Source organism: Meleagris gallopavo, chromosome 1 (genome assembly GCF_905368555.1).
Source record: "Meleagris gallopavo chromosome 1, MGAL_WU_HG_1.1, whole genome shotgun sequence".
NCBI classification, from domain to species: domain Eukaryota; kingdom Metazoa; phylum Chordata; class Aves; order Galliformes; family Phasianidae; genus Meleagris; species Meleagris gallopavo.
The window spans coordinates 58,885,415-58,910,121 of record NC_139404.1 but is presented as its reverse complement, the minus strand read 5'-3'; the positions used below and the strand labels follow the sequence as shown (position 1 = coordinate 58,910,121).

At 43.2% G+C, this 24,707-nt stretch overlaps 1 protein-coding gene across 10 annotated transcripts in view; it reads right to left on the bottom strand.

Annotated features, from left to right (window-relative positions):
• The window catches only part of CAPRIN2 (caprin family member 2), a 31,948-nt gene extending 24,730 nt beyond the window's left edge, over window positions 1-7,218 (bottom strand). For 3 of the 10 annotated variants that reach the window (XM_085229482.1, XM_085229495.1, XM_085229539.1), the window contains exons 1-4: window positions 7,081-7,218; window positions 5,915-6,177; window positions 4,078-4,140; window positions 1,026-1,112 (exon numbers count right to left, since the gene is read on the bottom strand). In XM_085229482.1, coding sequence (XP_085085608.1) covers window positions 1,026-1,112; window positions 4,078-4,140; window positions 5,915-6,163 — 399 coding nt within the window. In that variant the 5' untranslated portion in view covers window positions 6,164-6,177; window positions 7,081-7,218. Of the gene's footprint in view, window positions 1-1,025; window positions 1,113-4,077; window positions 4,141-5,914; window positions 6,178-6,587; window positions 6,667-6,798; window positions 6,938-6,979 lie in introns of those variants that run through there. The other 7 variants (XM_085229504.1, XM_085229492.1, XM_085229511.1 and 4 more) reach the window with 7 other exon arrangements.
• Window positions 7,219-24,707: the final 17,489 nt, after the last annotated feature.

Below are 24,707 nucleotides of genomic sequence, written 5' to 3'. Positions count from 1 at the left end.
CCAACCACTTAGTTTTCACAGAATCACAGAATGTCCCAGGTTGGAAAGGACCTCAAGGATCATGAGACTCCAAGCCCCCGCCACACGCAGGGCCACCAACCTCTCTATTTAATGCTGGACCAGGCTGCCCAGGGCCCCATCCAATCTGGCCTTGGCCTACTTCACTGTAGTCAGGTCTCAAATACTTGAGGAGAGATTCAATAGCTTCTCTAGGCAGTCTGTTCTAGTACTCAGTTGTCAGTGACAGTTTCCCTCCTATTTAGTTGGAATCTGCTATTTCAGTTTCTTATTCTTCTAAATACCTCACAACAAAGACTAGATCTATCTTTTATGGTATCTGAGGACTAATATTACATATCTCCTGCCAATTCTTCACTTCTCAGGGTTCAGTAAGCCCCGTTCTTCCAGGCTTTCACTGATCTCCTCCTCTAGCACCCAGCCATAGAGGGGCCCATCAGTGGACTCAAATCATCTATAACATCTGTGTATGAGTAGCCAGGGATAGACACAGCTGGTTTAATGAACACCAAGTGAAAATAATCAGTTCCCTTTAAATACTGGCTAGGATCTGGTCTTCACTGCTACAGGAATATGCACTTCACTTTGGCTGCTGCCCACAAGGAGGACCTCCGTGGACTTTTCAGTTGAGCTGATCATCCACCATTCCACACCTACACAGGGAATGAGTCTACTCTAGGCACAAGCTATAGGCAAGATGGTTCCATTTTAAATTTAAGTAAAATAGAGTCATCTCAAATACAGACAAGTTCAAATTATTCAGTTTGCTTAAGCACAAGTTCTTACAACAATACACAGAGAACGCTACATTGAAGACAGCATTACACAGTTGTCAGTATTTACTCTGATCTACTGTGCGTTCCAGACACTATAAACAGATTGTTCACCCGAGTTCTGAGACAAACTTCTTAGCAATCTGCACAGTGGCATGTAAATATAGCAATTAGAGGAACAGTGCAAAATTCAGTCAACTCCTGACAATGTCATGAACAACATTTTATACTCACATCTTGGCTAAGACCTGAAAATGTCTTCTGAAGCTCCTTGGCAAATTCTAGATTGTGTACTACTTCATCATATTTCTCTACTGCCTCCTATAAAGAAATAGATAAAAGTACATTTAATACTTAAGACTACTGGTTGCATCTCAAACCTATTTTACTTTATCCCACTGCAGAGCTAAGTAATCTGTAGGTTCTTCTTTGACACTAACTTGTAACAACTTACATTGTCTATCAATAACCACCTGAGATGCATTTTCCATGCAATACCTTATGCAATGCTTGGTATGCTAATGCTGAAACAGGAAAGCTTAAATCTCTTATTTTCCATTTTCCTTTTTGTTTCTGCAAGTCTCAACAATCAGATAAAAACAGCTATTTATCGTCAGATACTAACATGAAAGCTTGAAAGAATTACAGAAGACAAGTTTAGTACTGAGCCTTTAGCCTGATGCTTAGCTGAAACACCTTTATAGGTAATTCATAAAAGCTTTCAGAAGTTAATGGTATGGAGGGCAAGCCATTTTTTACTGAAGTCTTGCAAATTTTATTCCTACAAGTAAAGCAGTGTTTCTGACTTCATTAATGGCTTTAACACATCTTACTCCATCAACTTCAAAAAGAATGTAAATTCTTAATTACATTTTTATTTATATACATTATGAATTCCTTCCCTTTTCCACTGAGAAGTAAATTCATTTTTAAGTTCTCCTTGAAGTCTGAAGATAGCAAAATGCTGTAGTTCAGATATGCTGCGCATACCCACTTAACATAAGGAACACTCAGGAAGTAAGAAGTTAAATTTAACTTCAGCACATGTGCTTTATTATGAATATAAACCAAGCTGAGTGTGAGATATCAAAGTTAGACCGACAGGCCATTTCTAACACAACATAAAGCTCTTCCAATGTAGTAATGTTGACACATGTGCTTTATCACTGCAGTGGTAAAGCTTCACCTACTGTCCCAATAACATTTGGAATTTGCAAATTAGCTGTGCTCCTAAGAAACTGAAAAGCAATTACAGTTTATGTTATTCCATTTGTCTGATTGACAACCTAGGAAAAAGCAATAGCTTCCTTTTGTCACACAGCTGTTATTAACATCCATTAACAGAAACATTCATGTTTGAGTAAGAGTTAGCTCCTGGTCTGACAGTAAGGAATAATCAGCTGAGCCACAGCAGGCCAGAACAGTATTGCCAAAGGAGACAGTAAACTTGCTGTGAGCTCCTTATTTTTGAAATTTTTTTCCTAAAGTAAGCACACTAATTGCTCATATCATTGCTCACACACCACGAGCAATTAATTTCATTCAAAGTGCTCATCACTACACGTGTATTTGTGTGAAAAACAATGAAAAATATAGAGTTGGCAAGGTGCTTCAGAGCTCTTCTGTATTACGTCCAGTTAAGCTTTATTTCAGAAACTTTATTAACCTCTGTTTTAGTTTCAAGCACCAGATCCTGGTAGTTGTATATACATCAGTAATTCACAATTGAAGTGTAAAAATGCAGTTTTTCTGTACCTTAATGGAGTACCTGAAATAAGGACTTGATCAGAGCAGTTACATATTGAGCACTTCTAGAGCAGCCATCTGAAGTTTAATTACCGAGTCAGTTCACTATCAAGATGGAATCTTATTCTGTTTTAAAAGCCTGAGACACTCCAAACTCTGGTAAGTATACTAACTATACTGAACACCTAACAGTCACTAAATACTGAAGTTAAGCTCAGCTGGAATAGTGAAAGCCAGTTACAAAGTTCATCGCCTACACGTTTTCCAAAGCCAGTGCAGCTGGGTGCATTCATCAAACAAAACACCTACAGAATCCCCTATCTCTTTAGACCATACTTTGTAATTTCCACTTTCTCCTGTTGTTTTTTCATATTCCAAAGCACAGACCAAGCAAAAAAAAAAAAAAAAAAAAAAAACAACCAGTCACATTAAGGAGTAGCTCTGCAGCATGTTCCAGATTAACAACTTAAAGGAAAATACTGCTCAATAATCTATCAGCAACAGAAGACAACTGATAGTTTAACACTTGGGATCTTAATAAAAGAGAATGCTCTTTCCCCATCCATTTCCAAGTGGAGTGTTGAAATAAAAGGTAATCTCACTTCACATGAGATTTAATTAATTTGCTTCTGTGCTTAAGAAGGCAAGAGACATCAGATTCCATAGAAAAGTATTAAATGATTGTTTGCTCCAACAGGTCTTGTCTACTTTTAAGCAGACAGTTATTTCCTCTCGTCTCCTTCATGATTAGTCATCCTTTACAAAGGATTACAAGTACAGATACATTTGTGTTCCCATATTGCTGCACTGTGATGAAGCTAATAGCCAATGGATTCTTTTTCCAGCTAGCCCATTATGAGAGTCAGCACAAACACTGAATAGCCAGTGCCCTTTGTTACAGAAATGCTCTTAACACATCTCTGAAGCACACTTTAAAACACGCAACTGCTCAGTAATCAGAGCAATAAACCCCTTCAATTGTGTGGCACCTCACCACTCAGCAACAGCTTTCATGTTATAGAGAACTACATGTATGTATATAATGGTTTTTCATTTCAGAAAACATGAAGTCCAAGACAAAAAAGCCAGAACCAGTTTTAACACCAAGAGAGTTGAAGCTAACTTCACACTTGCTGATTAGCAGTCTCGCATCCCAGCATTCAAAACTCTAGTGGTCTTAGAGCTAACGTATTTCAGCTAACATCTACTAATGAAGTACTGAGGATTAGCTAGCCTAGAAGAGTTGAGGTCTGTGTTCTAATGTGGCAACACCACAAACATATTAGATGTGGATACTTCATCATGAGATATTGAGGAACACTGAATTTGAAAGACTACAGAGCAATTTTAAGACCTTCTGTACACATGAAGGCTAAAGCTTACCCATTCAGCTTTATTACCAACTTGCCCATTTTGTTTGGCAAAAAAAAAAACAAACAACAAACAACAAACAATGAAAGTCCACAAGCATTTCTTCTGCAAAGTTACATCACTGCATCTTTCAATCAAATCCATCCACTCCCACACAATGCAAGCTTACCAACTGGTCTTGATTGAGGGCCTCTCCCTTCTTCAGTCGATCTTTGTAGTCTTCTAGTTTGAGCTACAGGAAAATTTAAAGTCAGTTTTTATACTTATTTCTAATGTTTAGAATGAGTGAAGTATTCTCTTTAAATCTGCATACTGCAGCAAAACAGTAATTTTACTACCTCCTTTAACTTTCAGGAGTAGAGAACACAGATTTAGCTGTTCCTTTGATTTTGCAAACTCAGTCTCCAGGGCTGCCTCGTTCCCTTTTATCCCCATTCATACCTTTTATCTTTTTTCCCTACTGCCTTTGTTTCATTTAAGAAATAATACATTGACCTTAGATCTTTAAGAGGCTCCAAACATATTCACCATCTTCATTTCAAAGTATTGTGTCTTTTCATTTTTCCAAGCCAATGTCACATTTAGTTATTCTATCCTGGAATAGTCCTACTTAATTTTCTACTGTATGTGTATCAGAATCTAAGGCAATCAGGATTTTATTGCACTATTTCCTAAGAAAATGGACTACTACATTCAAATAAAGTTTTCTAATGCACTTAAGTAAATAGTTTCTAACAGCTGAAATGAACTATGTAAAAATAAATTACTAGGTATTGCAAGTATCCTTAACCACGGGAAAAATGAAACATACACCGCCATGAAATTGAACATTATTTCATTTATCTGCCCAAATAGGTTTTACTAACACAGTATCTAGGACAGGAATACTTCCTACTCATTCTAGCAAGTCACTTTCATTTGCTAGTGAGGCCATATTGTAACGTGCTAACCTGAAACAAATAAAAATACTGGAGAAGCTCACAATAGACTTCCTTGGCCAAGATAGAATAAATGCAGTTGCTTAATCACAAAGACAACATGCTTATCTGAGATTATTCAGAAATGCAGCATAATGCATGACATAAGAGACAGCAGTAATACTTGAACATCTGCAGGAGAATCAATTTCCATAGTCACATAGCCTTATCTAAACCCCCTTCTCACCCTAAAACGGTGATGCATAGTCTTTTTTCTTTTTTTGAACACATTTATAGAGTCACAGCAGCAGTTTCTTTAGTTCTGTAGAAAACAACATTATCTTGATTTATAATCACACAGATATAACTTTCAGTTACCAAGCAATCAGTGGAGAAGTCCTAGAACACAAAAGCTTGAGTGGCTACAGCTGCAATGTTTTAGATGTATAGCATCAATACTCATTAACTGTATTCCCTGGAAAAAAGGCACAGCTCCAACTCAAAAAAAAGCAGGCTTTGGCATCTCTCAGCATAGGAGCCTCCTGCTGAACAACATTTGTCTATATATAAAATATAGCAGTCGATCCACGTATATGGCAGTACATAGTTAACATGATTTGACATTGCTTTAGCCAGAGCAAAGACTGCTCATGTTCTTACTTATATCCCTACATCCTAGTATTAGATGCATACAATCAATAGAAATACAGACTTTTTTTTTTTAAAGGCATTGAACTACATCAGAACAGCTCTAAGTCTGTTCTGAACTCAGCCTGTCAGAGAAGCACCCCAACGCTGACCAGCAGTCACTTACCTCTGAATTAATTACCACAGAGCAGCTTCTGAGTTGCTACACCCCTGCTTCTACGAAACAGCGCTGTGCTCGCATCACATCAAATGCGAGCAGCCCCATCACAAGAATAAAGAACACTTTTTTCCCCCACTATGCAGTAACAAAACAAAACTCATGAAAGGCGCAGAACACTGATGTTTTAAGAAGCCCTGGATTATTACACACACGCCCTTATACTAAAAAGTCCTCCCGTCAGCCATTTAGCAGAGTGCCACCCCAGCAGGAAGACACGTTACCTTCTTCTTCTCGATATTCCTGATCTTGTGTTTGAGGCAGATGAGCCCATTGTCGATGTAGGTCTCGTACGCCTGGGAAGGAGAGGCCGCCGAGTTCAGCGCGGCCTGCAGCGGGCTGGCAGAGGGCTGGTTGTCCCCGGCCGGGGTCACCTGCTGCTTGGCTGCCTTCATACTCTTCTCCTCCCCCTCCTCCGACCGGCCTGAAGGTGAGGATGGGCAACGGAAAGGGGCTTGGGAAAGCTGCACCATTGAAAAGGATGGAGCTGCAAGGGAACTGCGCTTGTTTAGCTCTCTTTTCTCAAGTTACACCTTATCACGCTTTGACAGAGAAACACGGAGCCGCAGCACAGAGCCTTGGTAAGGACGCGTTCCCTGCCTTGCCCTCTCCTCCCTCCCTCTCCGAATATCTGCATCAGGGATTTCAGAGCGAGGCAAACTTCGCGTGGTCCACCCAGACAGCAGAAACGCTTCACACACACACAGACACACACACACACACACACACACACACACAGACCCGGCAGCAGAAGGCACGCTTCTAGAAGCCCAAATGCCCGATGAACACCGGGCTGCCTTGCCGCACGCAGTGCCCGCAGGGAACAGCGGCAAGCGCGCACCTGCGTGCCGTGCCCGGCTCTCCCATCCCATTAAAACGCTTTTACCCCTCCCTGACCTTCGCCGCAATCCAAGCGGCGCCGCAGCCTTAGAAGCTCCCGACGGAAAAGAGCGAAAAGGCAAAAAGCTGCGTAACACGGCGGTGCAGCCGCACGCCCACCTACACCGGCGCTGCCCCTCGCGAGGAAGCGGCCCCGCCCGCATCCCGCAGCCACCCGCGTGGCGGCAGCGGCTCGAGGCGAGGCGGAGAGGGAGGGGCCGGCTTTCACCTTGAGCGCGGCCGCTTTGCGGGGATGCTCCGCGCTCCGCTCCCCGACCGTGACGCCGCACCGCCGCCGCCCTGCGGCGCCCGCCCCGCAGACCGGCGGTAGAACGAGGAGCTCCAGCCCCCGCGGGCGACCAGCACCCCTCGCCCCCACCCGGGTACAGGGAGAAGGATGAGGAGGGTACCGGCGGCGGGGTCCTTCCCGTCCGAGCACCGCAAGTTCACGACGACCACCACCGCCCGCACCCGGTGCCGCGGCCGGCCCCTCGCTCCCCCTCCCGCTCACCTCGGTGCCCGCACACGCTCAGGCCCGCCCCGCCGCCCGCCCCCCGCCTTATATAGCGCTGTGCGCCGCCGGGCACGGAGGTGGGCGAGGCCGCGCTGCGGGACGCGTCTCGTCGCTGAGGTCACCGCCCGCTGCCAATGGGAGGCGGCGCCTCACCGCCAGGCGTCACGTGATGCGGGGAGGGTGGCCACCGTTAGTCGGGGCGGGGGGGGGGGGGGCGGTCGCCGGGCTGGGTGTGCGAGGGGCGGGGCGGGCGCGGCATCCCCGCGTCAAGGTCAGGGTGCGGGGTGCAGGCCCTGTGTCCGGTCACACATTTGCACCGATGCGTTCTGGTGGCCGTGGGAAACAATAAAGCGTTGGCCCATGCCTAGTGAAAGCAAAAAGGGGTCTCCCAGGCCGATAAAGATCCGTTTACAAGCTTGATTTCAAGTAACAAAACGTGGTTGTGGCATCAGGCTTGGTAGAGTTCAGGGAGTGTTTGGCCATTGCTTTCAGACGTAGGGTTTGGATTTTGGGTGGTGCTGTGTGGAGCCAGGAGTTAGACTCGATGGTCCTTATGGGTCTCTTCCAACCCTTCCAGTTTATGATGGTTCTATGAAAAGATGTGTATGCCCTGTACAAATGCAAACTAAACCACTTAATAGCTAGCAATGCACGTAAGTCCCATGAATACAGATAATGAAGTAATCACATGCAAACTTCTGATAACCTCTAGCAATGTCATCAGTGCTGCACAAGGCATCAAAGGAGAAAACACACCTTCCGAAGACCAGAGGATTAAGCTGGAATTGCGTTTCCTGTTTTTCTCTTTGTGACCATTACCACAAGAGCAGTAACAGAACTCACAGGAAAAGGTAACAACAGAATCACAAAATTGCAGAATCATGGAATGGTTCAGGTTGGAAGGGCCTCAAAGCCCACCCAGCCCCAACCCCCTGCCATGGGCAGGGCTGCCACCCAGCAGCTCCGGCTGCCCAGGGCCCCATCCAGCCTGGCCTTGAGTGCCTCCAGGAATGGGGCACCACAGATTCTATGGGCAGCTGTGCCAGCACCTCACCGCCCTCCGAGTAAAGAATTTCTGCCTAACATCTAATCTAAATTCCCCTTCTTTTCGTTTAGAGCCATCTCTCTCATTGTCCTATCACTATCAGCCCATTTAAAAAGTCAGAGCAGAGGACAATCCCCTCCCTCATCCTGCTGGCCACCCCTCTTTTGCGACAGCCCAGGAAAATAAAGACATTTTGAAAGAGAAAAATGCATCAGGAAGGAAAGATTGCAAAGAGAGGTTTTACAGGACACAAAAGGTGCTCACATGGTACACAGAATAGATGAGAGAACCACAGGAGAAGGATCATAGCAAGACTACCTTTCAAAGAAGAAAAAAAAAAACAACAGGCAAATGATTAATGGTTCAGGTGATGGAGTTCATAGAATAGCACAGAATTGTATTTGGCAGCCCAAGACAAGCTGTAGCATCCACCATGTTGTCATTTCTGCTTTAATCACAAGTCTGAAAAACCATTTTTCTTAAGAGTCTTCACTCACAGAATGATGTCAGCTATGGTAGCAGACCAGTTTGCATGAAGACTATGAAGAAATGCCAGTGAATAAAACACAGGTTGTCTCAAATTATCCATAAGTTCACTGTTCAGATCACTGAAACATTTTGAAATTCAGCCTTCTTCTGGTGCAATGCCAGCAGCAGACAACACAGAATATTGTTCTTACAGAAATTTGCACCCCTGCTTGACTGCTTGCCATTGACTTGAGTTGGACCCATGGCAATACCTAACAAAGCAAGGCTCATATGTCCTTCTAGGAGCAGCAACATGCACTGAAAGTCCTTCATATCGATTTCTGTTCTTTGTGTGGGTTTGTTCAGAGCTAACACCGATGGGTCCGTTCAAAATAATGATAAAATGACTGACCAATTAACACATATTAACAATAAGTTATAATTAATGTGAAGAAACCTGGGAATATTCTATAAATCCTAGTTACAGCCAGCAAACTGCTGTATAGTGCAATTTTAAGGAATTCTGTAAAAGAGGAAAAAATGAAAGGAGGACTCACAGAAGCCAAATCCGTATTTAAAATCAAATTAACTTCATTTTGAAACAAATGCAGAACAAGTACTTCAGACTGATGCTATTTGTACATGTATAGTATATGTGTGTAGTCTCCAGAGTACTTTAAAGAATATTATTAATGTTCTAAGGTCAAGCACATCAAAGTTAGGAAATGCTGGGATTAAGAGCAGCTTACATTAATTAGTATAACTGCATTTTACAGATCCATTATGAGACCATATTTAAGTAGATGATCACAGAAAATCACAGTCTGGCCACACACAGATCATAGCCGCGCAGTCCTGGGCTCTCAGCACTCCCAGCTCTGGGATTTGTGTTTCTCTCCAGCATCTGAAGGGGCTGAAGAAGAACATTCTGATCATTTATTCATGTTCGACTGATTCTGCTTATCTCCTCCGATCAGGACTGCCCTATTTTTCCCAGTCCCACTGGTTTATCCCACTGTCATATTTCTTGCCTTCCAATTCCCACTCCTGCACCCCGGACTCAGCACTTCTGCCCAGCTTTGCATGTTACGTTGAGCAACCAAGGAAACTTAGAGCCAGTATTTGTAACCTGTAAACTTTATAAGGCAACCTTTGCTAGCACTGCTTCAGCTGCAGGTGGGACATCCTGGATGTAAATACAGACCTATCATTAAGACACAGGAAGTATGTGGTCAAGAGCTGTGAGACAGAAGTAAGAAAAAAACAAGTCATCCCTGCCAACTCGGCCATGCACATGCTTGAAGGAACAGGTAACCAAAGGACAACTGAGGAAAAATATGGAAAGGGGTCCTTAGGACCACCAAGAGAGACTCATGACACCAGCAATCCATCACAGAGGGGCGGAGAAATATGCAAAGAACTTCTTGGAAACAATACAATTATGTATGATTGTTCTCAGAAATCTAATACATATGCATAGCTTAATTGTATATGTATAGCTACCACCTGAAAGCAAGCTATGCACATTATGTGGAGCGATCCCTGTGTATCCAGCACTGCAATAAAGAACACCTGCCTCTTTATGTTACATTGGTGTGAAGGAGGTTTTTTTTCCTCCCAGTTTTTGGTGAGGGCAGGATGTACTTTGCTGATTCCAGCTGTTTGCCCAACTGCTGCTAGTTTTCCACACCTGACTCTTTACCCAGCATCCATAGCATCCAGCACCGTCTGCTTCCCTACAGTTGCAGGGAGTCAACACCATCAGTCTGCAGTGGAAACAGGAGACCAGCTTCCTACTTCCATCCTCTACCATCCCTGTTATTAGTGTATTACGAAGCCCCCACAAGTAAGTGGATGTGTAGAATGAGATCAGATGCATGCTAACGTTAGGAAAGACAAACAGTATGTGTGATGTATGCATAGATTAACACGGTGATGACTAGAGAAGCCAGCCTCAGTGGTGGGATATTTGTGAGAAAAGCAGACTGAAGAACCTTGGAACCAAGAAGGGATAAACAAGATCTCAGAAGGATGAGTATTAGATTGACATTCAAATTATTGGAAGGACCTGGAGGATATTAGGAAATGTGTTGCTGCAAGTCCATGCTGTGCTGCAAGAAGTTTTTCGTGTACACTTTGTGGCTATCTGTCTGCTGTTCAGAAGCCAACCAGAAAGGATACTTCACTTGGTGTCCAGCATTGCGTTACATGAGCTGCTGCACATGATTTCCGAATTACTTCTGCATATGCTTGCTAAAGGTATTGTTCTCAGTCTTTTCTCAGCTTGTTCCAATTTACCCTTTGTACTCCAGCTTGTCTTCTGCATTAGCCTCGCAGAATCCCAGCTTCAGTTCATTCATACAAAATGTTTTTCTCATTCCTCTTTACCTCTGTGTTCAATTCCACCTAGCAAACTGGTTCACAGTCCTGCTCTTCTTGTGCAGCCAGTGCCAGGGCACCTTTTCCAATTCCCAACCCATTTTAATTTCCTCACTCAGTCTTAATCTTGCCAGAACTCTTGATTTTGTTGACTCCTTTGCATTCCCCTCATTTTTTTCTTCCACTTTCTGCATTTTCATCAGAGATTTTACTCCTCCACGATGCCCAAGGGAAAGTGGAAAAGGAGCCCTAAAATTACGCTGAAATAGTTCCACTGTCTGGGAGCAGCAGTTACAAGCTTAGTCAAATTCCCCTTCTGTTGCTCCAGGCCAAACATGGTGTGTTTAATTAAAGCCCATGTTAACATGTAGAAGATCTGTAAGGGAATGGAAGCATGCTCACTGGCAGAAGCATCTTTGGAGAATTTACAAGCTCTGCTGAATAAACTTGCTGGGGAATACATGCCTGCATATAAGCATATTACACAATAGCCAATCTTTGAAAACAGAGTGGAAATTCCCTTTCCTGGGCTGTAGGATTCTGTAATTTCAGTGATAGTGCAAACCTCCATATTTTTTTTTTCAGTCACATTCCCAAGAATGGCAAACACCACAGGTCTCACTCAACTCAGTTTGAGGCAAACTCCTAGAATCACAGAATCATGAAGGTTGGAAAAAAACACTAAGATCATTCAGTCTATCCACCAAGCCACCCCCACCATGTGTCTCTCAGTGCCACATACATGTGCTTCTTGATCAAGTCCATGGACAGTGTGACTCCACAGCCTCTGAGCAGCCTGTTCCATGGAATAGAACATTTCATCTTGAACTGAAAAAGCTGCTGAAGTAAAACCTAATTTAAAAAAAATACATTGGGAAGTTCTGGGCAACCTTAGTAATAAGAGGGGCAGTTGAAGAGGAGGTTGTGTCCAAGTAGTATAACCAGCAACACATGTCCCTGTTAGTCTCTCTGTCCCTACTCATCATTTTATCAAATATCGGCTGCAAAAGAGGAAACACTGTAGAGCAAGCATTCATACTACATTTCTTTATGTGTGTGTGTTTGTGAACATCTCAAAGAAAATTCATGATTTCCAAGGTTGAGATTAAAGGGAAAATTTACCCTTAAATGCTTTGTAATAGAGACTGCCAAATGGAAGTGAACTTGTTCCTCATGTCAGAAGCATTGCTTCCGTTGATCTTACGAAAAAAGTCTACCTACTCACAAAGCCTTGCAAGGTGCAGCTCACAATGGTGTATTTCAGTTTTTCAGCAGCTAAACTCCCTGCAGAGATTGTATGAAGAAAACAGGCAGACCATGGAGCCAAGAGCTGGACTCTATCCTTACAGGTCCCTCCCAGCTTGGGATATTCTATGACTCCATGATTCTAAATAGCATGTGGAAGGAATGACGATGTTTTGGATTCAGAGCAGGGATGGAACTGTATGCACTAAATAAGGAAGAAAGTCTTATGGTGTGCAGTTAATATTAACATAATTAATAGCCCCTCAGTGAGCACTGTCCAGCCCATGTATTGTACAAGTCCTATGTAAATGAAGCACATCATTAACATCAGCATGGACTTACCATTTCTACATACTGACACATTTAGGAGTCACATTTAGAGATCAGCCTTATTCTGGCACTGCCTAATTGTTGAATGCGTCTTTTAGTAGTCATAGTCCAGTAAAACAGAGACTGCATGTAGGGGTAGGTTGCCCTACATATTTCTCTATGAAAAAGAAAATCCAAGTCAATTTGTTTCCAAAGCAGACCCCTGTTATTTACTGTCAGTATGAAAAGCATTTTTCACTAACTGATATAGGAGAGTTCTGTGATTGGAAGATTTTCTTATGAATTGGAACTTTCAAACTGTGCACGCTCACCATCCCATATAGAGGTTAACTTCACCATAATGTGCCAGGTGTACTTTCTCACCAATTTCTCTGGCAGAGCATGGATAGCTGCCTGTGCCAGAGCCCTTCTCCTCTGGAATGTATCCCTTGCCATCCTCCTCCTTGATGAAAAGGCAGCACAATCTTTTTTACACTTCTGAATTTTCCCTATGCTTCTCTGTTCTTAATTGTGTCACACTGAAGTTATTGTTTCCTTAATTTTCCATTGATTTGCTTGATTTTGTTAACCTCCATAGTCTCCGTGTTCTCCTTTTTCCTCCAACTTCCTTGCACAGGTCTCTCTCTGCTGTTGTTTTCCTACCATTACTTCTCACTTCTTGAGCTCTGCAGTACAGCTCCCCTGTAAGCTAATTCCTTATCTTAGTATAACTTTCTCCTTTTTGATTCCACAGAGTTTGTCTTTCATGAAAATGGCTTCTATCCTTCCATCAAAAATATGAAGAGCTCTTCTTTGCTCTTCTTCTTCTTTGCGAATTGAAATATTAGTCTTTTGTGTTATAATTACCTGTGGGAGAACTTGTTTTCTACGGTCTTCCCTCTATCATAGCATCTTCCCCAATTGCTTTTTTTAAACCTTTTTCAAACATCTGGAGTCCTTCTTCAGGTGTCTGAGTTCTCATTCAAGCATATTTTCTTCTTACTGAATTTAGTTTTCTTGTTTGTTTGCCAGCTGAGCTTCTGGACTCTGACCTACTAATGGCTCCAGTCTCTGCCTTGTAGAGGAACTCATGGCATCACAGAAGCATAAATCTTTGGCTGTCTGTACTCAAGGGACCGTACATGAGTGACTCAAAAATGTTCCAAGCCAAATATGTCCTAAAACATAACAGCCTGACTTGATGGGTTTCTTTCTCCTATCAGTCATCTCAGGTATGAATTGGACTGTAATGATTTGGACAGCTTAGCAGCTTTTGTGCCTTGCATCCCACAAGCAATAACTGTAACTCTTTGAGAGAAGCTAACTGATTTTAATTATTTCTAGGGAATAGAAATAATTAATAATTAAGAAATAAACTTATTTCTTTCACTACCTAAACACCTTGGATATCAGACTTTACAGGTGGACCTGAAGAGAATATCTTCACTTGTGTCTCCCTATGAATCTAACTGATGTCACATCTGCATTCTGAGACTCAGAGTTCATTTCAAAGTCTGATTTCAGACCACTGTGGATCATCTCTACCATACAGTATATTTCCCTGTATCATTACCCCATATATTGTGAGGAAAGAAAAAATTGGCCCTTCTCACTGACCTTATCCCATTAGAAAGAAAGGAGGAATGGTAGACAACTTGACAGCCAATCTATGACCTGAACTCTGGGCTCCATTCCTATAGCACTGTTTTTAACCTGCAAGTTCTGAGTAATTTTATAAGCAAAATATTATGCATAATAAGTATAAAATGATAGGGGAAAAGCCTAACCAAAGACCCAAAGCAGCCCTCTGATAGCTCTAATGAAGCAGAGAAGTTATTTCTTAAAATGTACGTGTATGTGCTTAATTTTATGCTGCTTATTTTTCCCAGATCACATGAATGCAAATAAAGACAAGTATAAATATTTATTGGATGTCTGCTTCTTGACTTCCAATGACTTCTTGCAGAATTAGAAGTATGAAAAACAATTTTGATCCGAATACTTAATTTTCCCATCTTATAATAAAATTCAGGGCAATTATTAATTTGTATTCAATGATCTTACATTTCTATCGCAATCACGACTTTTTTAAGCTAGTAAATAAGTTACTCACAAATCTATCAGTATCCATACAGATATAGAAATTGGTGCTATGAGAAATAGGAGTTCTTTTGTCAGTTTATAACAGGGCTGAAAACAACCCAACCATTTCAGGAGACTGTTGGACATTTAGCAGGAGATAGTTACCCGCAGGTCCTGAGAACCTGTGTCTCAATATTATTATGTGATCAAAATCAGTACTGGAAACTGTTTTATTCACCATCTCACCTTACTCCCATTTTCATCTACTCTTAATATTTGTTACAAACAGAAATTCAAACATTTCCTCCTAAAATTCCTGTGTAGAAACCAATCTGTTTCCCTTATCTCATTAAGTTTTGCCTTAAAAAGCATGCTGTCACTTGGAAGAATTTGATGAAGTGCTTTGCATTTTCAGGTTGACCGCGTTGACCTGAGTGCAGCCACTTTCACAAGTGCTGGAACATGGCAGTCTGGAGCTCCAGGGAGCATCAGTTGCAATTGACTCTGCAAATTCTTTTTCGTTCAGGATGCAAATGAAACATGCACATAAGAATAAGCTTAACTTTAACCATTTGAGTAATACCACTGACTTTGTTAAGACAATGTACTCTGCATATTTCATTTTTATTACAAGTTCGTATTGAAAAGCGTGGGGTTGTTTTTGCATTTGTTGCTTTTCCTGCTCACAAGAATTGTGACGCTAATGGGACTGTTCTCCTTAAAAAGGTGCAGCGAGTACTTCATTGAGATAAAAATCTTCACAGCTTTCCAGCATAGTATTTGTGTGCTAATGGGACAGTAGCATAAAGAACTTTACTTAAAGCATCTATGCATAATTGTTTACTCTCTGAATTATTCATATAATTCGGATTCATGTGTATTATTATGTTTTAAAATGTAACAAGCACTGCTCCAGAGAACCTGATAATTAAAAAAAGGAAAACAAAAGAATGAGTGTTCCTGCAGCACTTTGAACATGCAGAAATGTAGTTACCAAAAAAGCAATGAATAATGTTGTCAAAAGCTTATACTGCTGTACCTCCAATGGCATATGAGGAACAGTTTACATATTTAAAAACAGTAACAACAGCAAACCACCTCAGAAACTTACTACAACATAGGAGAACAGTTTCTCTAAATTGTTTACAGTTTTCCTGGCTTTTAACCAGCTGTACACTAGCACAATCAAAAGCAAACAGCTGTGGAACATGAGAATCACCACCCCCATGTTAAGTGAAGGCAGTAGTGTTTAATCACTGGGGGCTGGAGCACCTCTCTTATGAGGAAAGCTTGAGAGAACTGGGCTTGGTTAACTTGGAAAAGAGAAGGCTCTGGGGAGACCTCATAGTGGCCTTCCAGTATTTGAAGGAAATGTGTAAACAGGAGGGGGAATGGCTGTTAATGAGGGTGGACAGTGATAGGACAACGGGGAGTGGTTTTAAACTGAGACAGGGAAGGTTTAGGTTAGATATTAGGAGGAAGTTTTTCACACAGAAGGTGGTGACACACTGGAACAGGTTGCCCGAGGAGGTTGTGGATGCCCCATCCCTGGAGGCATTCAAAGCAAGGCTCTGGGCAGCCTGGTCTGGTGGCTGGCGACCCTGCACGTAGCAGGGGGGTTGAAACTAGGTGATCACTTGTGGTCCTTTTCAACCCAGGCCATTCTATGATTACCTTCCATATCCATGGGGCAGCCAGGACTACTCAGCCCTGGGCTGACAAGGGAACTCAGCAGAGAAAAGCCTCCACTTTCAGCAGCAGAGCCCCATGCAGGTGCTTCTGATGTCAGTGGCAACCAGAAACACCCAGCTGCATGGAAAACACAGCCACAAGCCTTGGGTCTGCAAGTATTGGTGTGAGGATTTATCTCTAGGCACATGAGTAATCCTGCAAGGCAGAATCCTAACTTCACTGAAATCATTGTACATATTGTCATGGGCTTCTCAGGGATCTGTATTTTGTCCCTTACTCCCACGTGAATATTTAGACATATTTTATGGGAAAGCTTTTAGATGGAAAACATCCACGTTCCCTGTTATGTCGCTGTAATGCCCACCCATGGCACTGCTGTGAATTTCACACCACCCAAGATTTACCAGTTCCAGCTGTACACCTTCATTTGTTCATGTCAAAAGACTGACTTTCCTGCATAGTTCAAGTGCACTGTTCCATTGCAGAACATTCCCTAAAGCTGTGGCCAGTTGAATTTAGGTATCTCTGCTGTCTACAGAGAAACAGGATAGGGAAACATACAGTAAACTCAGTGGATCTTAAAAAAAGTCCATTACAAACTACATCACTTTGATTTCATAAAGAAGATACTTGGCTATGATGGCTACATGAAATGCCAGTATGATTTATAACTCACTTCTTAATTTGCCTTACTTCAGTGGCTCACAGGCTTTCAATCTCCCTTACCTGATAACTGTGGGTTTTTTTCAGTGTCACGGAGGAGCCCCAGACCTGGCACATCCCCAAGCATGAAAGGGATCCACGCAGCACAAAGTGATGCTGCTCAGCTCCTCTTCTGCTCTTTGCTTCACACGGTGGGATCTAGCAGAGCAAATACAACGTGCCAAACCCAACAATTACAAGTGGCCCTCACAATTAACATAAAGAAAACATTAGGAAATTTCCACTCACGAGCAAATGACCTTTGTCACAACTAATCACAACACAGTTATTTCCTCTGAACTTCTATTTATTTTCACTTAGAAAAATTACAGCAGTTTATTGGGCTACAAAATGTTTCTAACTTTCTTTCGTATGTAGCTGATGTTACTGCTGTATTTAGGAACACCATCCAAGCCTACAGGCAGTTGAACAGAACTTCACATGGGAATTTCCTTTGGAAATTGGTATCGTGTTTGGTTAGTTGAGAAGATGATCTGCAGATGGAGATGACTGATAGGTGAAGAAGAAATGAGTGTGCTCCTGAGTAGGTGCATTTTATGTGATCACTGTGCTGTCAGCCCAGCGAAACACATGCTTAAGTGCAGAAGACATCAAATTGAGTTTAAAGACACACTTAGTACTCTTCCAGTTAATCCTCAGATTTCTTTAGACTTTTAAAAAGTATATTGGTTAGCTAATGAGTGGTTTGTGAAACCCTGTTAACGTCTTCTCCAGCAAATCCCGTGAGGGCAGAACTGCACACAGCTTCACGAACTGCATCCAGCACTTCTATGGGAATCTCACGGCTGTCAGGAAGTTTCCTACACCAGGACAGGATGCTTGTGGTCATGTGCAGCACTCTGACAAGGGAAGGAAGTTAAATGAGTTTTTCCTTTAATCATCAGCTGATTAGATTCATCTTGCTTCCTTTTCTATTTGTTCTTCCCAAATATCCCATTGTCCTGTAACACCTGTGTCAGGCATTTTTTCCATTGGCGCTTCTTCTTTGTAGCAGCCCTGGGCTCCCTGCTTCCCTTCTTCATCAGACAGTTACACAAGATGAAGTGTGCAGCATGCAGATGAAGTGCTGCAAAAGAAAAGATGCCTTGAACTCATTATTTGGAGAGAGATGCAGCAATGAACTATTTGCGATGCTGATGGAACAACATATGAAATAAATTAAGTGGAACTGACTTTGCCCTTTTGCATACGATAATAGAAAGTATAAAAGCAATGTCTTAAAAATGATTAAGCTGATTGAAATTATTATACTTTTATTTTCTACCACGCACGTTAATAAAAGTTGTGACAGTGATTTCTAAGTAGATCACAGAGAATGGTGAGCCAACACGCGTGCTTTAAAACTGCAATGTGAAAATTTCAGACTGTGTTGCATAGTCATGAGGCCTGTTACTTGCACATTTAATTTCCTTAAACACTTCCAGCCCAGCGAATGACTATAATTATGAGATGAATGTACTGAAGCCTGAGTCATTATTTTTTTTTACCTCTATCCAGATTCTAAGGCAGGTAGAAGTGATGATAAGTGTGTTTTTAAAGAGTCAAACATCTTATTTATTCTGTTGGGCATGAGCTCTCAATTAATTTGAAAGTGTAAATGAATTTACAGCTCGTAATAGATGACAGAAAAACAGTCTTGAAAAACAGAGATCCAATTTTTCACTGTGGTGTGCTGCTCCAAACAAACAATGCATTTATAAGGGCTATGGTGGAAAGCATGTGGTAATGGTCAGCTAACATCCTCACTTCATTTACATGTATTTTAACTAAAAATAAAACAAACTTTCAGAAAAACTGAAACAATACTTCATTTCAAAATTTCCAGGGATTCCAGAAGATTTCCCAATCCTTTACTATTAAATCTCACAGTACTGCCAATAGCCCTTAGCAAATGTGACATTTATAGCCGTTTTAAAGCCCATTTGTGCCATTAATACAGGGTGCTGAACGTAAACAGAAATCAGATTTGTGTTCTTCCTTTTCAAATAACTACTCATCCTCAAAGACTATAACACGAGGAGAAAATTTGAAACAGGAAGAAGCAATTTGCACTTTGTTCCAGTTTAACAAAAGCAGCTCAGACAGCATCAGTTTTGAGCTCTCTTCTCATTAATGTGAGTGGTAACGTGGCAGCAGCTTACCAAACAGGGAGGCAGGCAGCAATGTGTACAGCCTGGAGTCCCGCATGCTTTCCCATCGCAGAGCACAGAGCAGGGAGGGGACTTACAGGTCAAACGTAGCCACAGGCAACCAGAAGGGATAATCCCTCACATAAACACTGCCCTTTTATTTTAGTCAGTTCAAAAGTATGTAATCCCCAAGATGTAACATTAAGAGAAATCTGCCTCGTGGCTTGAAGCTTGCAGACATTGCTGCTTTTAGCCCAATTCCAGCGATGCAGGAAGCCATGAAGAGCTGAGGTGGACAGGACAGAGCTGAATGCCCTGTCTGTGCCACCCATTCACACAGCATTGACAATAGCTGCAGGTTTGCCTGCATAAACCAACAGAGGCCATGCAGAGCTGCCTTCCAAAGAGGCGAAAGTGCCTGCACAGCAAACATGTCTTGCATGGAGAGCTCATCACACAGACAGTGCAGAACTGCCTCCCGTCTGCTGACAAAGAAGCAAAAGTGATAACTGATGGTTACTGCATGCTAACACCACTGAAAATCTGTTGAAGTCTGTATATTTCTCAGCTCTCCATTTAGTGCTCCCTCCCTCGTACATCCGTATTCTGTCAGACCTTTCCTAAAAGGTGCATTTTTCCTCTGTGATGGGAAATTCATTTTACCAATGTTATAACTTACATTTAGAAAACTCAAAAGTTATTCTTTTCCATTTCTTCCTTAAAGGCCACGTATGCTTAGTCTTTATGTACTGAAATCCATTTGGGTCCTGTCCCCAGTTTCCATTTGCTCCGAAGATTTGAAAAGACAAGAGAGAAAGAGAGGAAGAGCTAGGATACAGCATAACTAGATCTCACTGTTTTCCTTTCTAGGGTAACTTGACAAAGCCATTTGAGTTGTATCTGCTCCCAGTGGAAAGAACAGGCTCTTCTGACTCCTGCATCTAAAGCACGATTTGGTCCTTGATACTTAGCGGGCTTCACAAGCAATAGATGTTGTGCATGCCTCCTGCATGCGCTACACTTTCACTCCTGGAAGATATAAATCACAGAAAGAGTATTGGCAATTTAGGAGAAATGAAGGATGCCAGAGCCCCTCGGTGCAGCAGCAAAGCCTAACTCCTGATTTATGGCCCAACGCGCACTCTCACTAAAGCAGGCTTGACAAAAGGCTGTAGGTGGGTGTAAGATCAATTTATCTCATGGTTAAAGGTGGGGAAGAAGTCATGCTCCCTTGCCAGCTTCCTTTGAAGCAGAAGGGCAGCCCAGAGATCATCTCTTTGGAGCACATGAATGTAGAGAGCCAAACCAAGTCAGATCTGCAGAGTCATCAGAAAGCAATTATAGCCTAGGTGTCAGAAGGTGAAATACTCAGGAGCTGCAGCACTGCTGACTGCTGCGGTACTGTGCTGATCCATATTCCAAATGTTTGGGAGCAGACCTGGCAGAAGGGCAGCGAATCCTCTACAGCTGCCTCCTTGAGATAACGGTAACCAATGTAAGACGAACATAAATGAAGCATTACAAGGAAATACAAACGCTGTGAAGCTCTGCCTTTAGATAAACCAATTTTACTCTTAGTTCCTTAGCAAGACAACTGAACTTCTTGAACACGACTCTTGTTCTTTTGGGACACTTCAGACACCTTCTGAGGGAGGCAAACAGAAGAATTTGCTGCAAGTAAAGGTTAATCTCTAGCTGTGAACACATGCGAGCACTGGCTTGGGATGGATTTTCGCCTGGCTTCAAACATTATCCTTTTCTTCCTGCTCATGACATTTTTGTTTTGTGGCTGCTCAATGGCTTTCTGGTGCTAGCCCTGTACTGACGTACACCTCATATATACCCTCTTCCCCTACTACACAGGCTTCCCTACCATCTTCAAAGCAAGAAGCTGAATGTATTCAGCACCCATCAGGATCAGATCTGCTGTAAGGCAAAAAGAACCAAATCAAATACACTGTTCATTTGCATTTTATTTGCAAACCTGCAGAGCGTGCACATCACAAATAATTTCATTCAATCACTCTATGTATTTTAAAGCAAAGAGACTTAAAGGGAAAAAAACAAAACAAAACAAAACAAATTCAAATTAGAACATGTAGGAAGATCTTAGGACTCTGCTTTAACCAGAGAGCTGATTGACTAGAGTGCTGATGGTCTGAGACCTTAAGTGCCTGGCATCAGCACAGAGGGGAATTTATGACTGAGTTTTGTAATCTGAAAATAAGGGTTTACATGAAAAGATTTGAGAAGTCCTTAATGAAAATATTAGCTTAATGAAAATATTAGCTTAATGAAAGCTAATGCTGTGTTCTTACATTTTACTTCCCTTCTAGTTATGTGTAAAGGCACCAAGGAAGAAGCTTTGCTATAGTTCAGGCATTTTAGATGATAACTCTCAAATATGAGTTTCGTTATTATTTTAATAGTTCCTCTGGTTCCTCAAATTTCAGAAAAAATAAAAATCTCGATATTTCTGCCTCTTTGTCTATCATCTCATACACATTAAAAACTAGATGGTAGCCAAAGGACAAAAGGTGCTGTAGTGGCACCAGCCTCCCGGACAGCTTACCTATGGGTAAGTGAGAGGGCACTGTGTGAAGCTGGGAATTCTACTCTTCGCAGTCAAGGAACAACTCATCACTGAACAAGCCTCCCTTCGGTAGACATCTTAATTTCTATATAAAATGGTACCTCCCTCACCTTCAAGTGTTTTCAAGCCAGTCTCCTTCTGCCTCAAACTGCCCTCCAGAAGTTGAAGGCAGCTCTAGGAAGGTGACAGGAAGAGATGCAGAAGCGGTGAGCAGAGCTTGCTCCACATTCACCACACAGGCCAGCACAGCCAGCTGAACTTACCCAAAGGAAACATTCTCCATCCGGCCACATCCTTCCCTGCCACACAGGCTTTACACCATCTGATTAGCAGCCTAGGAGAACTGCTCCTTTTCTTGTTCCCTTACTACTTTCCAGCTTTTATTACGTGTGAGAGGGCTGAAGAACATTCACAACTCCGAGCCAGCAGGAGCACGCTCAAGGAGGCACAGCATCTGGCTCGCTTGCTACTCCATAAGCCTGTACATATAGTAGTCAGAGAATACGATGCTGAGCCTGGCTGAACAGCCAGCACTTCAGGGTCCTGCAATTCACACTGTCCAACTGGGATCAGTCCTTCAATGGTGCTGAATGCTAACAAAACTCAGAGAAACATAGAATATCCTGAGCTGGAAGGGACCCACAAGGATCACTGAATCATAGAATCCATAGAGTTACAAGAGACCTTCAGAAGCCATCTAGATCAACTCCCCTACAATGAACAGGGACATCCACAGCTAGATCAGGTTGCACAGGGCCTGATCCAGCCTCACCTTGAAAGTCTCCAGGGATGGGGTATCAACCACATCTCTGGGCAACCTGTTCCTCACCACTGTCACTGTAAAATACTTTTTTTCTTATATCTAACCTAAATCTCCCCTCTTTAAGCTTGAAGCCATTTCCCCTTATTTTATCACAACAGACCCTGCTAAAGAGTCTGTCCCCTTCTTTCCAGCAGCTTCTGAAGGGCTGCTATCAGGTCACTTCGCAGCCTTCTCCAGGTTGAACAGCTCCAGCTCTCTCAGTCTGTCCTCGTAGGAGAGGCGTTCCATCCTTTGGATCATTTTTGAGGCTCTTCTCTGGATGCACTCCAACAGGTCCACATCTCTCCTGTAGTGAGGACTCCACATCTGGATGTAGTATTCCAGGTGAGGTCTCACCACTGCAGAGCAGAGGGGCAGGATCACCTCCCTCATCACCTGCTGGCCACACTTCTTTTGACGCAGCCCAGGATATGGTTAGCTTTCTGGGCTGTGAGGGCACATTGCTGACTCACCCAGCTTGCCATCCACCAGGTTCTTTTCAGCAGGGCTGTGCTCCATCCTTACACCCCCCAGCTTGTATTGATAGTAGATGTTGACTTGACCCAGGTGCATTTGGATTTGTTGAACCTCATAAAGTTCACTCGAGCCCACTGCTCAAGCCTGGCCAGGTGTCTCTAGATAGCATCTTATCCCCCTTGTGTGTCCAGCACCTGTCTCCAAACAACGCCACCCAAAATCCAAACCCTATGCCTGTGAGCAGCACCCAAATGCAGCTTGAACTCCATCAGCTCAGGGCGACGTGATGCAGACCCCGTCCCTGACCCCCAGCTGCCCTCCCCTGACACAGTTCCATGCCGGTCCCTCGGGCCCTGTTGCTGTCACACAGAGCAGAGATCAGCGCTGCTCTCTGCTCCCTGTCAGGAACTACAGCCGCCATCAGGCCTCCCTCAGCTCCTCTGCTCTGTGCTGAGCAAATCCAGGGCCCTCAGCCACTCCTCTCACATCAAGGTAAGGCTGCACAGCACAGAGCAGCAGAGCCCCTTCCTTCAGCCGGTGGCAGTTGCTGGGCCTGGTGCACCCCAGAGCACAGTTGGCCTTTTGGGCAGCTAGGGCACACTGCTGGCTTACATTCAACTTGTAAGCCAGAGCCCGACTCATAAACAGTCTCACATTCTATGGGTCTTTAGTCTAGTGGTCCCATGGGTTCAAGCACACCAAGTGTCTGTTCTTTACAAGACAGATTACTGAAACAGCTGAAACACCTTGGTGGGCATAGTAACCTGGGCAAAACAGGAGCTGCTCGTCTCTACCGCGTGTCCTGCCTGTTTCCCTACCACTCCAGGGTTTGGTGTATGGTATCTGTGGGTCATGCTCTTGCATACTTCCCTTACTCTGGTCTGAAGGAGAGGTGGCAACAGCACAGCCTGGCTTTCTGTAACTCCCAGCGCCTCTATCAGGCAGCTCTCTAGCTGGCCACGACAGCTATTTGGTAACAAGCCTACCTAGGAGATAAGGAATTCCTTGTAAAAAAAAAAAAAAAAAAAAAAAAAAAAAAAGAGAGTAGCTTAGGTTTTTGTTCAACAATGCATCATTGGGATGGAAAACAATTCAAGAAGTAGACCCTACTACACGTTTCAACACCAAAACCACGAAGAACCTGAAGATGGTCCCGGCTGAACCTGCGGCTCAAACACAACTCGCAGAGGCCAAAGGTGACCAGCACAGCATGCCAGCCCCTAGACCCACGTGGCGGCCGGATAAGCACCAACCCCACAGCCGGGCGGGCGAGGGTGGCGCCATTTCGCGTCCCGCGGCACCTGCGGGCGGTGAGGGCACCCCCTGGTGGCGGGAGGCTCCATCTGCGCGCCGCCTTCGCCCGGCCGCGAGAGGCTCTGTGCCGGTGTGCTCACGTAGTTAGCTGCTCATTGCCTTCACCTGCACATCCCGCGTGTTGGGTGCTAGGAGTGACGTTTAGCACGAACATCCCTTTTTCTTTCATATCAAAACTGAACTTTTGTACAACCGTTAGACCGTCATCTACTCAGAAGGGGGTTACAGACTCAGCGGCACAGAGAAACTTCCACGTGGTACAGATTGGAATGACATCTGTCCCCATGCAGTGCCATGCAAAACCTATATCCAGCAGCACACAGCACTGAACTTGGGCTTTCAAAGTCTGTGTTCCGCTCCTAGTCC